Here is a 14156-nt window from a genome sequence, read left to right on the forward strand (position 1 = left end):
TTTTTTTTTTTTGAGACAGAATCTCACTCTGTCAGCCTGGGTGGAGTGTCATGGCATCATCATAGCTCACAACAACCTCAAACTCTTGGGCTCTAGACATCCTCCTGCCTCACCTTCCCAAGTAGCTAGGACTATAGGTACTCACCTGTATTCCCAGCTGGTTTTTGTATTTTTAGTAGAGATAGGTCTCTCTTGCTCAGGCTGGTCTCAAACTGAGCTCAATTGATCCACCTGCCCAACCTCCGGAGTGCTAAGATTACAGGCGTGAGCCATTTGCCCGGCTCTTCCTATGAGTATTTTTAACACACTGTTAGCACTGGTCAAATTCCAAGTTAGGCAAGATAAAGGCAAGCCATAGGGTAGGTGAGAACAAATAATGAGAATTCTTTGTGAGTAAGGTCTAGTCTGCTCCCTCCCTGTGGTGCCTGTGCTGGGAATTCAGGCTGTGATTTTCAAGGCTATCACCGGATGGGTAAAACATACGTTAAAATGGTACACCACACGGCTGTTTCTCTTACCTACGCATCCCCTGCTTGCAGCCTCTGAGTTAGTAACCAGAATTCTCCGAAAAAGTCAACACTGCTAGTTTTTGCCCCTTTGTATCTTTCATGGAGGGGCAGAGCCTTGGAGTGTCTTACTGTTACTTTCACCTAGAAAACTTCAATGGCCTGAGCATGGTATGTGTGGAGTGGAGCCCGGGTCAAGTCTTCCTTTGCCAGTGACTAGCCATATGAGCCTGGGCAGATTCGATTTCATTCTTTGAGCTTCTGTGTTCTTATTGTATAAATTTGGGGGGAAAGTAATGATATATCTATTTCATAGAGTTGTCATTTGGATTGAATCGCATAAGGTATGCGTAAAGTACTTTCTAAACTGTAAACTACTATATATGAATGTCGTTTATTTTAATGTTTTAATTGTAAATAGAAGCAAGATAGACGTCAAAGGTTCTAAGTACTATGGAAGAAACACTTGATACAGAAATTAGTCTTCCTTTAGTTTTATTGAGCTATACAGTGGTTTTCATTCTTAATGTTAATTGCAATAGTTCATTCAAAGTTAGGAAAGACTGCAGAATAAAAATTAAACAACTCTGGCTTCCTCTTTTGGGGACAGTAATGTCACCAGTAATGGGACTGTGTGCACAGGAACCTCAGACGGGAGGTTCATTGCTCATAGATGATCCTCCCGCTTGTCACAGGAATGTAGTGTGCCGGAGGCACCGTCCTGCATCCTGCTTTACTGACACAGAAATCATCAAGATTATTGCATATCAGTCTATAGAACCTGCTTATCTCTATGATATTCCATAGACACCCAGTAATTTGTTTGAGTAATCTCATATTGTCCAATAGTTAGATTGTGTGCAATCTTGTGCTATTACAATGTCTGCTTCAGGAAATAAATAATATATATGTATAATTTTTTGAAAATGAATATATTTCTAGGATAAATTTATAGATATGAAATTGTTGGGTCAAAGTGCATAAATATAAATATATTTGATAAATATCCCCATACAGTGTTTTCCATAAAAATCACACCAATTTACACTTCCAAAAGCAGGATACACTTGCTCTTCTCAACATTAATCCTAAAGACTAAATGTGTTTCCTTTAGATTACAAGCCCCAAGACTTCAAAGGTACTACAAAAATCACACTCTTCGAGAAGAATGGTAAGAAAACAAATGATTCCTTTCTCTCTTAACTACCAACTCCCCACGTGGTAGTCTCTGGGTTCCACATCCACAAGCCCATGTACAGTTGGGGTCACAGTCTATCCTGCAAACTTGACATTTTCAGCGTGGTACAGGGACTCGAGGAGGGATGACTCCAAATGTGTGCTCAGGAATCCTGCACACAGCTGTAGAAAGTTCTAGGGTGGAAGCGATTGTTATGACCATAGGTCCAATAATGTTAAAACCAAGGCATTTACCTTCTAGAATAACAGTTCTCAACCCACAGGAACTGTATTAAAGGGCCACAGCATTAGGTAGGTTGAGAACCACTGTTCTAGAAACTTCTAGGAGGGGAGGGACATGAGATGATCAAAGGAGTATTTTAGGAGTACAATCTTGACTGCAATGAACCAGGGGCTCTGCCCCCTCCCAAACCCAAGCCCCTCAGAATCTCTCCCCTGATGGGTTCTCATGGTTCTGGTAATATTAGGTAAGTGCTATAAGAAATGCGGCTTTTCAAAAATTTTGTATTAGGCCTGACATAGTAAGTTTCCATAAAAAGAGTGGCTTAAAACAATGACAAGTTATTCCCTCACAGCTGCTCGGCAGGGTCGGGTCCTTCCCAGGCCTGTTTCTGGCCCCTCTCGGAGCCTGTGGGGTGCCCGTGGTGCTGGGCGTTTCTCAGCGGGTGGATGTGTCACCCTAATCTCTGCCTCCATTGTTAGATGCTTGTCTCTCTTGTGTGTCTGTCTCTGTGTCATTTCTCTTAAAAGGACTCCAGCCACTGGCTGAAGGGCCCGCCCTTTGACCTCCAGTTTGACTTCCTCTTACCTAATTATACCTTCAGTGACCCTATTTCCAAATAAGGTCACAACCTCTTTCTGGGAGACACAGTCATTCTAGGTTATGTGTGGCGTCAGTTCACATAATCCTTACATTGCGACAGCATTATTTTTTAAGAAAGTACAGATTTAAAATGATTGCCTAAGGAGTAACCACATTCTCAAACAAATAGAAATTTGTCTGTTCTCCTCCTAAATTCAGAATTAAGTAAAAGATTAAAATATTCAAAATTTTGAGCAAAAGGAATTTTCCAGTCCCAAAACAGAAATTTCTATTAATCAGACAGCATCATTCTTTTAAATATCCCATTTAGTTTTATCCCAGTTAGACTAAAAGAAAAAAAAAAGAATATTCCATTTAGGTGAAAGCATGGTTGGAGGTCCCCAGGCCAAGTCTTGGAAAAGCAAAGTCACTGTCTTCCCAGCAGTGGCCCACGCTGGGTTCTGCTCAGTCTTGTCACACTTGGCAGCAGCATGTTTCAAGTGCCCATGTGGAATTCAGTCTGGGATGGACATTGATGGCCACTAATTAAAGAAAGGGGATATTTGGTTCCACGCCTGTAGTTTAAGCAGCTAAGGCACCAGCCACATACACCAGAGCTGGCGAGTTCGAATCCAGCCCAGGCCTGCCAAACAACAATGACAACTACAACCAAAGAATAGCCAGGTGTTGTGGCGGGCGCCTGTAGTCCCAGTTACTTGGGAGGCAGAGGCAGGAGAATCACTTGAGTCCAGGGGTTGGAAGTTGCTGTGAGCTGTGATGCCACGGCATTCTACCCACGGCAACAGCTTGAGACTCTGGATAAAAAAAAAAAAAAAAAAATTCTGCTTAAGTAGACTCATTTAGGACTTAGTTCAATAAGTACATTGACACAAACATTTGATTTCTGTCATAACCTAGTTTTATCCCTTTCATGATTCCAAGGCATTCTAGCAAGGCCTAATCCTGTAGCAACAGTAACATCCCAGGTGGGTCTAGCCATAAGTGAGTCTCCAGGAACAATGGGAGGAAAGCAGCGTTTTGTTCTGGTTAAATACGGGTCATGTTTACGTGTTTTCTGAGCTCAGAGCACCGCTGATTTTTGTATCACTTAAGTGCATCATTGAGCTGACATTCACCCCAGCTTGACAGAATGTACCAAATTTCTCCTCATTGGCAGTCTGACGTGCCGGAGGGAGTCATCCGTGTCCACGCTCCACTTCTCTCCAAGGTGTCCATGGCCATTCAGCTCAACAGTCAAACCAAAGCCAAAGACATACTGGCCAAGTTTCAGTATGAGAACAGGTGAGCACGTGTGAGTGGGAGTCTCTGAAGGGGAAGACGCACCTTCAGACCAGTAACTTTCCAGGAGTTTACAAATTTGGACTTATGAAAAGTTAGAGCCTGTTACTTTGGAAACTTTATCAGTAGATTACTAGAGTAAAAAGTATAGAAAGAAATTAGTAGAAATAGAATTACAAATAACAAAGGTTTTTTGTGGTTTTTTTTTTTTTTTTTTTTTTGCAGTTTTTGGCTGGGGCTGGGTTTGAACCCACCACCTTCGGCATATGGGGCCAACGCCCTACTCCTTTGAGCCACAGGTGCCGCCAAACAAAAGTTGTTTTTTAAAGGAATTTCTACAAGTGGAAATTTTAATAGGTATTATATGTCTTGGGAAGTTCTTTTATTCAATAAAAGAGTCTTACCTTTTACTAGAACAAAAGATATAACAAGTTAATTTTGTAGCTATCTTGATAGACTTCCAGGAATATCCTTTTTCCAGGCTTCCTTGGGTTTTACCACTCTGCTATCAGATAGAGTTTATGTAGTTAAGGGGACAAAATAATTATTGCTTCCCTTTAGCCATTCTTAGGATATGCAAAAATTCTCTTTGTATATCCACCGTAGTTACCTTAGAAGGGCATGAATCGTAATAATTTTGTCTAAGGATGAACATTTGCTTTGAGAAGTGCTTATTTAGATTTAATCATTGAAGAACAGGTATAGTTTGATGGTGTCTAGTAAAACTGATGGGCAGCCTTTAAAAGAAGCTTTCTAATCATATGAAGAGAGAGTAGCCTTGCTGAGCCCGGAAAGTAAATGCAAGTTCACACCTTGCGTGATTCCATTTACATATCAGTTCTGAAGTGGCAGCGTGGTATAAATGGAGAATAGACCAGCTGCCAGAGGTTGGGAGGGATTATTCAGCAAGGAGACAGGTGTTGATTACAAAAGGACCTTGGAGATGGTAGGAATCGTGACTGTGGTGATGGATCAATGAGCTTCTGTGTGACTATACTGAATCCACACCTGTGAGTGCACGTAAAACTGGGGAAATCTGAGGAAGGTTAAGTGGACTGTGACCGTCTCGATGTCAGTATCCTGATTGTGACATTATGCTATAGTTCTGCAGAATGTTAACCATGAGGGAAAGCTGGGCAAAGAGTACAAAGAATCTCTTTTTCTTTCCTTTTTTTTTTTTTGAGACAGAGTCTCACTTTATTGTCCCCAGTAGAGTGCTATGGCATCATAGCTCACAGCAACCTCAAACTCTTGGGCTCAAGACATCCTCTTGCCTCAGCCTCCCAAGTAGCTGGGGTTACAGGTGCCCACCACAATGCCCAGCTAATTTTTAGAGACAGAATCTCGTTCTTGTTCAGGCTGGTCTCGAATTCCTGAGCTCAAGCAATCCACTCAGCCTCCCAGAGTGCTAAGATTACAGGCATAAGCCACCGTGCCCAGCCTCAAAGAATCTCTTTGTATTATTTTTTACAGCAACTATGTGTAAATCTATAATCACTTCAATTAAAGGAAAAAACAAGAGTAGCCAGTAAAATTAATCTACAGCATTAAAATTTAGGATGTTAATTTTTCTGCCAGGAACAGAAAGCATGGTGTCTAATTCCTGAGGTTATCATTATTATTATATCTTTAGATGCAGGGGCTGGTTTACATAGCATGTTCACTTTGTTAAAACTCATCGAGTTGTATACTTATGATTTGTGCACTTTGTGTAATATAGATGTGTATATATGGATGTTTACATATATCTGACCTTTGTAAATTAGGATAAGGAGAGTAAACTGAGAACAGTGGCCAGCAGAGCTCTCTCCACACACCGCTTCTGCTGCTGACCTGGTCACCTGTGGTACTGTACATACGGGTAGTCACCATGGGCAGTCGTATAAGGCCTTGAAGTACCAATTGAGGGATCCAGTAGATTCTTAGTCACATGTGTTGTGAAACTGGCTCTGTACTCTCTAGCAGACCTTTTGTTGAAAGAAATTGTTTCTAATAAAAATAAATTAGAACCAATGACTTGGCAGATAGACCCAAATCCTTTGTAGCAATGAGAGAGATCTTGCCCTGCCTGCTCCCTTTACTCGTTAGAACTGTGGTAAAATAGAACTAACTATTCTACTTCAGTTAAAATGTAAACTGGTCCCAAGTTTGCCTATTTCACCAGAGGCTTGTTCTCTGGCCACCTGCTCATAGCTCCTTAAGTTAAAAAAAGAAGGGTGGGGTGTGGGAGAGTCCTAGTCTTTCTAGGTCCTCCCTCATACAAACTAAAAGACCTCAAGCTGACACAACAAAAAGCAGAGGAAGACTCTGAGAAGAAGAAGAGACCCTGAGAAATGATGCAGCTAAGATTTGGGACCTTCCTTGTCCCCTCCCACTTATCCCAGGGGACAAAGTGACTTAAGAGCTAGCTCTGGAAAAGTCTGTTCCCACTAGCCAAAGGTTAGAAAAAGGGGTGGCCTAACCACACAGACCTTTGTGACAATTAATTCCTTGCTCCAACCAAATACCAACAGGAAAAAAAATAGCCCCATGTTTTCAGGGGGACCAAGCAGGGAATGTGTCTGCCATCTGGTTCCCAGGAGCACCAGGTGGTGATTGCAGGGTCCTACTCGGTGAGCTGAGTCTCCACCTCCACCCAGTGGCAGTGACACTGAGCAGCAGTGAGGCGGTACGGGACAGGTTGTTACTGCAAGCTGAGCTTCCACCCCCATGAACAAAACCGAACAAGGTGGAGCTTCCCTCCTTCCCCCCACCCCCCAGGATCAGGCAGGCTCTGCAAGGAGTCAAGTATCCAGCTAACTCCTGACACTATGGAGTGGAAGTGGTGGCAGGAGGCAGTAACAGCTGACGCTGCTTCCTTCCCTCCTCTCTTCTGTGATCAGTGGGACCCAGTGAGGAGATGAGCTTCGTCCTCACCCTGCAGCAACACAACAGTGACAATCAGCCTCTATTTCCCCAACCTGGTGGCAGCAGAGCCCAGCAGGGAGCTGATGTCATGCCCCCGGCTGAAGGCAGTGAGGCAGCCCCAGCTGGTGCCCCCTTTTCACCAGGGCCTAGCAAGAAGCATGACTATGCACTGAGCCTCAGCAGGAGCCCTGCATGCCCTGAAATGGAGAGGAAATAAAACCCACAGTCTCATGATAGCTAAGATGTCTGTCCATGGTACAATGTATAGTCACTCACTGCAGAATCCTCAGAGTATGAATGAGACAAGACAATCCACAGAGGCCGATACTAATCTGAATCAGACGTTAGAATTATCTGACAAGGATTTTGCAGCAACCATCACACGAAAAAAGTTTCCATAAGCAAATACGAATTCTGAAACAAATGAAAAAGTGTGAAATCTCATGGTATTATAGAAAAGAACCCAACCGAAACCATAGAACTGAAAAATGCAGAAATCAAAATACAAAGCTTGCTGAACAGGCACGGTAGGGGGGTAGAGAAAACAGAGGACAAAATTAGCAAACTTCAGACATATCAATGGAATATCCTGAACAACAGAAAGAACCTACACTTGATCAATGGACACGGCCTCAGGGATCTGTGGGCCGTAACAAGGGAGCTAAATTTCATATCAGGGCCCTCAAGGAGAGGAAATTCGGAGTGAGACTGAAGACAAATTTGAATAACTAATGACTAAAACCTTAACCAAGTCAGGAAAAAACATAAACCAACATAATCGAGAAGCTAAGCAAACCCACGTGGGAAATCCATGCCCCAAATAGTATAATTAAACCTGTAAATATTAAAGACAAAGACAGCATCCAGAGAAATTCAGATTACAGTAAACTTCCCATCTGGAACCATGAAGAGCAGAAGGCAATAATACAACATTTTTCAAGTACTGAAAGAAAAGAACTGTCAACTGTGACTTCTGTATTCAGCAGAAATACTTTTCGAGAATGGAAGGAAGAGACAGACATTCTCAGATGAAGGAAAACTAAGAAAATTTGCTGCCAACAAAACTACCTATAGAGACTGGCTGGAGAGAGTTCTCTAAACAGAAAGGAGATGACAACAAGCCTTGGAATATCAGGAAAAAAGTAAAACGGGAACTCAAGGTACTATTTAAAAAAAGAAAAGAAAAGGGCAGTGCCTGTGGCTCAGAGGAGTAGGGCGCTGGCCCCATATACCGGAGGTGGTGGGTTCAAACCCAGCCCTGGCCAAAAACTGCAAAAAAAAAAAACAAATATAACAAACTATCTAAATATAACAAACTATCTTACTTTGCATTTGTATCTTAAATCACATTTGATGGTAAAGCAAAAATTGTACCGTCTTAGTAATATTTGGAACTCAGTGTATGTAGAGGACACACTTGAGACAATTGCCTTTTTTCTGAGACAAGGTTTTGCTCTGTTGTCTGGGCTGGACTGCAGTGGCTTTGTCATAGAGCTCAACACAACCTCAAATTCCTGGGCTTAAGCAATTCTGCTGCCTCAGCTACTGTTTTCTATTTTATATTTTTGTGGGAACAAAGTCTCACCATGTTGCTGGTCTTAGTTTTTGGCCTCAAGCAGTCCTCCTGCCTCAGCCCCCAGATGCTAGAATTGTAGGCACAAGCCACCACACCGGGCTTACATTTTTAAATGGTGGTGGGACCCCCGCTCTTTACAGGTGGCCTGTGCAGAGTGACATCCTTGTGTGGCACAGTATGTAAAAAGGGGAAACATACGTGTCTATTAGAGAAATCCAACCTCAGCCGGGTGGTCAGGGTTAACACTCCCAATGGCAAGTCCTGATGATAGTTTGTGCCTTTGAAAAGACATGATGAAAATTGTCTCTGTGGTCCTCCTCCCACATAACTCCAACCTATGCACGAGAAGAACATCAGACAAACCCCAAATGAGAACTTCCTACAGAATACCTGAGCAGTGCTCCTCAGAACTATCCAGGTCACCAAAACCAAGGCCACTGTGAGACACGTGGCAGCCCAGAGCCGTCTCAGGACACACGACTAGGTGCAGCTGAACACATGAGCGATCTCAGTACACAAACTGGGCAGCTGAAACCCATGGAAATGTGTCCTCTCACAGTTCAGGGGACTGGAAGTCTGAAATAGCGGTTTTGGTGGGGGTGGGATCCTTCTGGAAGCTTGGAGGGAGTGATGCCAGAATTCTGTCTTCAGTTGGGTTCTTGGTCTCAGTGATTTGAAGAATAAATCTGCGGACCACAGGTCAGTGGTAAGACAGGATTTATTTACAGGAAAGAATACAGAAGTGCCAGCGCTCCTGGCAGAGCAGGAAAACTCCAGTCAGGAGAGAAAGGTGCTCTCTCTCCCTGTCTGTCTGTCTCCTCTGGGCTCCTTGTCTAGGGGTCTGTATAGTCACATGGGGGGCGTGGGGGGCTCTATAGTTACATTTAGCATGTCTGGGACTCTCTGTGATGTATTTGGGACACTCACTAGTTACATTTAGTATGTCTAGAACGCTATGTAGTTACATTTAGCAGTGTCTGGGATATGTCCGGGACAGGAATGAATGGCCACAATGCCTTTAATTCCCAGGCCTAGGAAACTTACGTGAAATTGACCAGGCCTAGAAAATGGGGGGTTTCTGTTCAGCCTGAGGTGTTGGTGTCTCCCCAGAAATTGTCTGGCCCTTCTGGCTACTGGAGCCTCCTGCAGGGCCCCCCTGCTTGCCCCGCAGCCCGCTGGTTCCGCTGCTTGCTGCCACTGCACCAACATCGCCAAGGCAGAAGCAGCTGGTCCACCCCCAGCTCCACAGCTGGCTGGGACGCCACTGGTCCTATATCAGGAGGATCTCCGTGGCTGTCTTGTAGCTCCTGGTGGTTGCTGGGGACCTTGGCATTCTGTGACTTGAAGACTCATCACTCTAATCTTTCCCTCCACCATATCATCACCTGTACTCATCTTAAGTAACCCCCAAATCCAGGATGATTTCATCTCGGGATACTTAACAAATGACAAATACCCCATTTCAAAATACAGCCAAGTTATGAACTTCCAGGTGGGTGTAATTTCAGGGGCTACTGTTCAACCTGCTGTGGTTACTAAATGTGGCATCCCTGGATGGAGCCTTTGAACAGAAAATGGACATTAGGTAAAAATGAAAGTAATCACATAACGTGCAGACTTTACTTACTAATAATGATAACAATGCTGGTTTATCAGTTCTAACAAATGTACCGCATTAATGTCAGATGTTTACGATAGGAGGAACAAGGTGTGGGGTGTATGGAAACGACCTGAATGATCTTCATAATTTTTCTGTACATCTGAAAGCATTCTAAAATTAAGTTTGTTTAAAAACGGTGAATGACACACCTTTAGGGGGAGGAACACAATTATAAGAGGGGCTTTACCTAACAAATGCAAGCAATGTAATCTGGTTCAAAAAAACTAAAAAAAAAAAAAAAAAAGAATAGGTTACTCACCCTATAAAATACTATATCTGTATTTCATTTTTTGTATTGTCATGTTAACTTTAATTCTCTAATTGGTAACAGTATACAATGGATATTTGTATATTGAACTTAAAAAATAATAAAATAATGGTAAACATTCAAAAAAGAAGAATAGAAAAGGGGGGCACACATGCTTCTTCCTCACAACCTTTTTGAAGACCCAAGATGAAAGTCGTTCCTGAATTGGAATGGAAATTAGTCATGGCCTCTCTTACCCCAGCCTTCTAGTCTGGGGTGGACAAATTCAATTGGCCAATTGTTTTCTCTGATTTGCTTTTATTGTAGAGCATAGACTTGAGATGAAGTCAGCCTCGGCCAGTTTGCAAAGCAGTAGGCAAGCTTAGAAATCTAGCAGGAGCTGAGGAGCTCAATTTTTTGGCAAATGCAGAAAGAAACCTAGGGGTAATGTGTCCAATGACAAGGCAATATTAAACATGCGGCTGTTGGCCAGGTGCAGTGGCTCAGCCTGTGATCCTGACACTTGGGAGGCTGAGGCTGAGGCTGGAGGATTGTTTGAATCCCTGAGTTCGAGACCAGCCTGGGCAGCATAGCAAAACCCTGTCTCTGCAAAAAAGTTACGGAAAAGTTAGCCAAACACAGCTCTAGCTATTTGGGAGGCTGAGGCAGGAAGATCACTTGAGCCCAGGAATTGGAGACAGCAATGAATTATTGTTAGGCCAGTGCACTGCAGCCCGGGTAACAGAGTGAGACCTTATCTCTTTAAAAAACAAAACAAATAAACAAAAAAACACCCAGCTGATCTTCAGCCGGCCTTGATGAGTAAGTAAGACGGAGCTGATGGCGTGGCCTGAATGGGCCCTGCAGCATCCCAGGTCAGTTGGAACAGTCCCGTCCTCTCGACCTCAGCTTCTTACCTGTGGTAAACAGGAAAGACAATGTGCTTATCCTCACTTCAGTCATAATAAGGTTTTGTGGAGGGTATTTCATCAAGGCAGAATGAGTTGTTGTCAGATCATGAAAGAGGATTAAAATGACATGCCTTCTCTTTTGTTTTAGTCATGGTCCATCAGACTGTATTAAAATTCAGAACCAAAGGCTTTATGAAATTGGAGGAAATATAGGTAAGCCTTCTGTGGTAGCTTCTACTCCTAAATTTTCTGCTTACCCGAAAATAAATATGCTTCTATTATTAAAAATACTGTACATATTTTACACATTTCTTGCATAATTCACGAATCAGTTAAGTTTCAGATATTTTTAATTTGAGATAAGAACAGTTACATAACTATTCTGAAATATTTTCAAAACTTAAATGAGAATATTTTAGTGTAATGGAGTAGACTGTGGGGCCTTTTCAGTGTGACCGTTAAGTTGGAAATTATCTTCCCAGAGACAGACGCGAACCAAAGCAGAGGCCGTTAGGAGAACGTCCAGAAGTGCGCCAGCCTTTTTCTTTACTTTCTCTACTTTTACCATCACCCCAAGTTCATTCTTCCTGTATCCCTGCCAAGGGGTGGGGGAGGAGTGCGAGACAGCTCTCCCCATCTATGAAAGCCCTCCCAGCCCCTGCCCTCCCCTCGCTCGTACCAGGGCCCTGCCTCCCCTCACACCTCCCCTGCCCAGACAGGGCCTCTGCTCCCTCCATTTCTCTCTGAACTGCAGTGTTTTCATCTGCAAAACGAATTCTGGTAATTTCTCCCATCTTTACAAAACTCTCTCCTGACCCCCTTCCAGTCTACTCCCAATTCTCTCTTTCACTCTGAAGCAGAAACTTGACTCAGTTGTGTACACTCCACTTTCTGGGCTCTCTTCATAAATCACTCCAGCCGAGATTCCCCTCTTCACACTCGGCCAGAATCTTTCTCGTTGAGGTCACCCAGCGGCTCCCACCTTGTAAAATCCTGCCGTTCAGCTGTCTTTAGAGCTGCCTGAGCGGATCGCTCCCCTCTTTATGAAACAACTTCCTTCTCTCTAGTTTTGAGGACACCCCAAGCTCTGCCTTTGTTCCACTTCACTACTGTTCCATGGGAGCCATTCACGCCCATTGCTTCTTGTCCTCTCAGCCTCTCACGTTGGGCAGCTGTAGGGTTGAGTCCATGGGCCTCCCTCTTCTTTACACTTAGCTCCCTCAGTGCACTGCTCTTCCTAAACCCCCCTTTGCGCGGATGGCACTCTCATATCCCACCTCCACACCCAGCCACTGGGCACATTTGGCTCTCAGACCCCACATCCACACCCAACAAGCAAGCACATTTGGCTCTCAGACCCCACACCTCCAGACCCAGCCACCAGGCACATTAGGCCTCAGGGCCTTTGCATGTGCTCTTTTCCCCAGAATGCTCTGCCTCCAGATATCCCCATTTCTCATTCCCTTTCCTCTTCTAGGTCTCTGTCAGTAGGTCACCTTCTCGGTGAGACCTCCCCTGCTTCCTCATGTGCCTTCCAGGCTTTGCTTTTTCTACCATCCTTATCACCGCTGGACTTAGTTTATATCGTACTTGAGTATTTGTTAGTTGCCTTTAGTCCCCGGAGAATGTTTTTGACTGTCTGATACATTACTGTAGCCCTGGCCCCCAGAATAGGGCCTGGCATATAGTTACAAGATTTATTTTTGATAAATTAATAAATCAAGCAAGCAAACCTTGGTAGTTTTGTTTGAGACTTTACATTTCAAGTGCACTTGTACATGAAGGCTTTCGAAATACACTTGTCCTCTGGAATGGTCTTTTTGTTGTTAACATTTTGGATCTCCTGCCTAGATGATTTCATCCATAGTAAAGAAAAAAAAAATACATAACCATTCCTAAAATGAGTTTGACTTGGGTCATCTCTAAGCCCTGGTCAGGTTACTATCTGTAAAACCGTTCGAGGATGTCTTTGCATTGATGCGATGAGTTTGTACCCAAAACAGTTCTTGCCATATTTTTCTAACTGATATAGTGAAGCTAGGGAAACAATTTGCCTCTGGTTGGTATGCCTGTTTTTTTTTTTTTTTCACATTTATGCAAGATTTATCTGAAGTGCCTATACTTCACAGTCCTGAAGAAAGAAAGGGGAAGGGAGGGAGGGCGGGGAGGAAGACTTCATTATGAGTACAATGGATGCTGTTCTGGTGATGGGTACCCTGCCTGAAAGCTCTGAGTTCAGCGTGATTAGCATTCAACAAAAAACGCTTGTACCCCTTATTTCTTGAAATAAAAAACTAAAAGAAAAAAATGTTTTAAAGAAACTTGGGTGCTCATGTGTAAGCACAAAGTGAAATACATTCTTCAACATATTGATTTTTGTCTTTCTTTTAGGACAGCATTGCTTGGATCCAGACGCTTATGTATTGGATGTATATCACGTCAATCCTCAGGCAGAATGGGTGATTAAGCCCCAGGCAAGTCTCTGAAACCCCCGCACGGTGGCCGCTGTTATGGATCATGCGCCGGCAGCTCCTCCGTTTAGTGGGGAGAAGACAGCACTGGTTTGGCCTGTTTGTCCTCACAGCCCTCTCCGTGTTTCTGGCCCTGCGTGGTGGGCGTCGCCAGCATGAGCTATAGAACGGGAGCACCGTGGTTCTCCATTTCAACTGAAGTTTCCTTGTGACCTTTCTTTGATAAAAGAAAAGGAAAGAGGACTTGGTCTTTCCAAAAGAAAGGCCAGTCTAGAACATGGAACTCTAATCATTTCTAGTATTTTGACTTCCTAGCAGAAATGAACTTGGCCCCATATATATGGGGATCAGCAGTGCTTCTTTCTATAGCCAGTGCTGTGAACACTAGAGGTGAAAGAGGCCCTTTTTTATGCTTATGTTATATGCATATATTGACCTTTTTGAGCAAGAATGCCAGAGTAGCCTTAACTTCTCCCCTGCAAAATAATCTGGATCTGCTTTCCAAAGAGAACCAGACAGTTTCTAGAGTGAAACAGACAGCATTTATGCTCTCACTCCTGAATTAGAGGAGGAAGAACTT

At 43.5% G+C, this 14156-nt stretch overlaps 1 protein-coding gene across 1 annotated transcript in view; it reads left to right on the plus strand.

Moving 5' to 3' along the window:
* Nucleotides 1-13944, plus strand: part of ARHGAP28 (Rho GTPase activating protein 28) — a 70687-nt gene extending 56743 nt beyond the window's left edge. Inside the window, exons 14-17 of the mRNA XM_023514422.1 lie at nucleotides 1621-1677; nucleotides 3683-3807; nucleotides 11254-11318; nucleotides 13497-13944. Coding sequence (XP_023370190.1) covers nucleotides 1621-1677; nucleotides 3683-3807; nucleotides 11254-11318; nucleotides 13497-13591 — 342 coding nt within the window. The 3' untranslated portion in view covers nucleotides 13592-13944. The remainder of the gene's footprint in view (nucleotides 1-1620; nucleotides 1678-3682; nucleotides 3808-11253; nucleotides 11319-13496) is intronic.
* Nucleotides 13945-14156: the final 212 nt, after the last annotated feature.

This window comes from Otolemur garnettii, unplaced genomic scaffold, assembly GCF_000181295.1.
Source record: "Otolemur garnettii isolate 467f Iridium unplaced genomic scaffold, OtoGar3 scaffold00053, whole genome shotgun sequence".
In the NCBI taxonomy this organism is placed as follows: Eukaryota; Metazoa; Chordata; class Mammalia; order Primates; family Galagidae; genus Otolemur; species Otolemur garnettii.